General features: G+C 36.8%; 1 protein-coding gene across 1 annotated transcript; it reads left to right on the plus strand.

Annotated features, from left to right (window-relative positions):
- The first annotated feature begins 270 nt into the window (after positions 1–270).
- LOC116521133 lies at positions 271–1,568 on the plus strand. Its single transcript, XM_032235828.1, has 5 exons — positions 271–411; positions 609–734; positions 922–1,056; positions 1,187–1,336; positions 1,435–1,568. Exons 1-5 carry the CDS (start codon positions 348–350, stop codon positions 1,566–1,568), a joined length of 609 nt encoding a protein of 202 aa, XP_032091719.1. The 5' UTR covers positions 271–347.
- Positions 1,569–2,131: the final 563 nt, after the last annotated feature.

Genomic DNA, 2,131 nt, shown 5'->3' on the forward strand with positions numbered 1-2,131 from the left:
GAAGACTGCTTCAGAATGGCAGAAGCTAATGTGAGTACTTCTATAACTATTTAAAATATAGATCTTCTATATATATATATATATATATATATATATATATATATATATATATATATATATATATATATATATATGTAATATCAACCATTATGTGTTTATTAGGAGGAGGTGACAGATTCGCAATGTGTGAAAGCATGTGAAGGTATTATTTTTTCTTTTCTGGGTAAATCTATAGATTGGGGAGTGGGGGGGGGCAGGGTGGTCGTTTTGTCTATCTGCAGAGCCTCTATTACATTTCAACTATTGTTTCAGAGTGTGAGGAAGATGAGTTATACGCAAATCTCACCATGCCTACAGATTCACAATATAATTTATACATGAATGCAAATCAGTTACAAGGGGAAATAGAAGGTATGTTAATTAATATACAGACATAACTACTGTTTAAATGGTAAAGTTTGTCAGGACTTATGATGAAAGGTTATCAAAAAATGAGTGTGTAAGGGGGGTGGTGCTGGAGGGGCAAGTTTCAAACTAGACATTTAATATATTAAGGTTATAGTTTTCTGTAGCAAGAAGTACAACTATATGAATGATTTTTCTTTTAGATTGGAGTGACATTAATGATGAATTGTTTGCCTTGTTAACTCTACCTGAGGAGTCTCAAGAGATTTCCTATAGTGGGGCCCATGGATATGCTACATTACAAGGGTCACAAGAAAGCGAATTAGAAGGTTTGTTATTTATTTTACAAGATAAGTATTGCTTTAAAAAGATGTATGTTGTTATAGAGTGTAATAAAGAGATAAACCTAACAGCAATATGGGTGGTGTGGTTATGTGTAATGCTGTATTTAGTAGTATTTATTGTAATAAATATGTGAAAAAGAGGCACACTCACGGTTCTACGTTCCTTTTTTAGAATGGTGGAATAGACAGTTGCAGACATGGTTTCCAAACATCAGTGCCACCCCTGTACAATCGGGAGGTGGTCCACAAGCAAGAACAACACAGGGGCAGGACATAACACAAGGCTCACAAGAAATGGATATGCAAGGTAGGATCTGTTATGTAGATACATGCATTAGAAAAAGCAGTACTTATATATATTTCCAGGCTGTTTTAATATATTCTTTGCACTATAATAAGTAAGAAACCTAACCTAACTGCTAATTACGAATCTACAGATAGTGACAGCGAACAGTTCTCTGCTGATTTTCCAAGGCCACAAAGCGATCGACAGAGTATTGCACCACAGCAGCACCCGTCAAGCCCTGCACAGGATTTACAAGGGATGGAAAATGAACCCCAACCATCAACATCTCGTGGAATACAAGGTTAATTTAAATGTAAAAAGTATTAGTAAATAGGGATATTTGAAGTTATTAAACAGTAAAAGATTCTCAAAATGTCTTTTTTTTATTTATTTATGTAGAGCCTGTTTGTAAAAAGTCAAGAATGTGGGCTGACATCCCTCAGAGGACGGTGACAATACCAGTGAAGAGGATGTTATGTCAGGAACCCAATCAGCAGATGAGGGGGAGGCCTTGGAAGACTCTGCCACATTAAGTGCAACAGAAGCCCCAGAGGTGTTCCTCGAAAGAATGCAAGCATGGCATAGAAACTTTGAGAATTTCACGGCGACAGAATACTATGAGCGTTATAGATTTGTAAATATGGAATATGTTCAATCATTCACGCAAGCTATAGATATTATTCATAATGAGATACAGGGCCTTTTGAACCGTATTTCCAGGGAGATAAGGCCCAATGATTTTATACAATTGCGGATGGATGCTGAGGAATTAGGGAGGCCCTTATTTAGTGTTAGGAGGCATCTGGAGGATTTAGATGCTGATCAGTTCCTTAGTTATGTAGAGAATTTATTACAGAGCAACGTTGAACTCTTGTGGAGGAATTCTTTGGAATTTACAGTCACTATTGTGAAGAACCGGGAGGGTGGAGGTCTTAGGAAATTAGGAACAGTTCTATTCAGTAAGGTATTGGAGAAGAAAAAACAGCACCTGATTGATTTCAATGTGGAGGGGATGTTTCTGTGTTTTGCAGGCAGCCTGCTGACATTGTTAGATAACGGGACGTCTACTAAACAAGAAATTATTACCAGAGCTGTG

The sequence above is a fragment of the Thamnophis elegans genome, chromosome Z, assembly GCF_009769535.1.
Source record: "Thamnophis elegans isolate rThaEle1 chromosome Z, rThaEle1.pri, whole genome shotgun sequence".
Taxonomy (NCBI): Eukaryota; Metazoa; Chordata; class Lepidosauria; order Squamata; family Colubridae; genus Thamnophis; species Thamnophis elegans.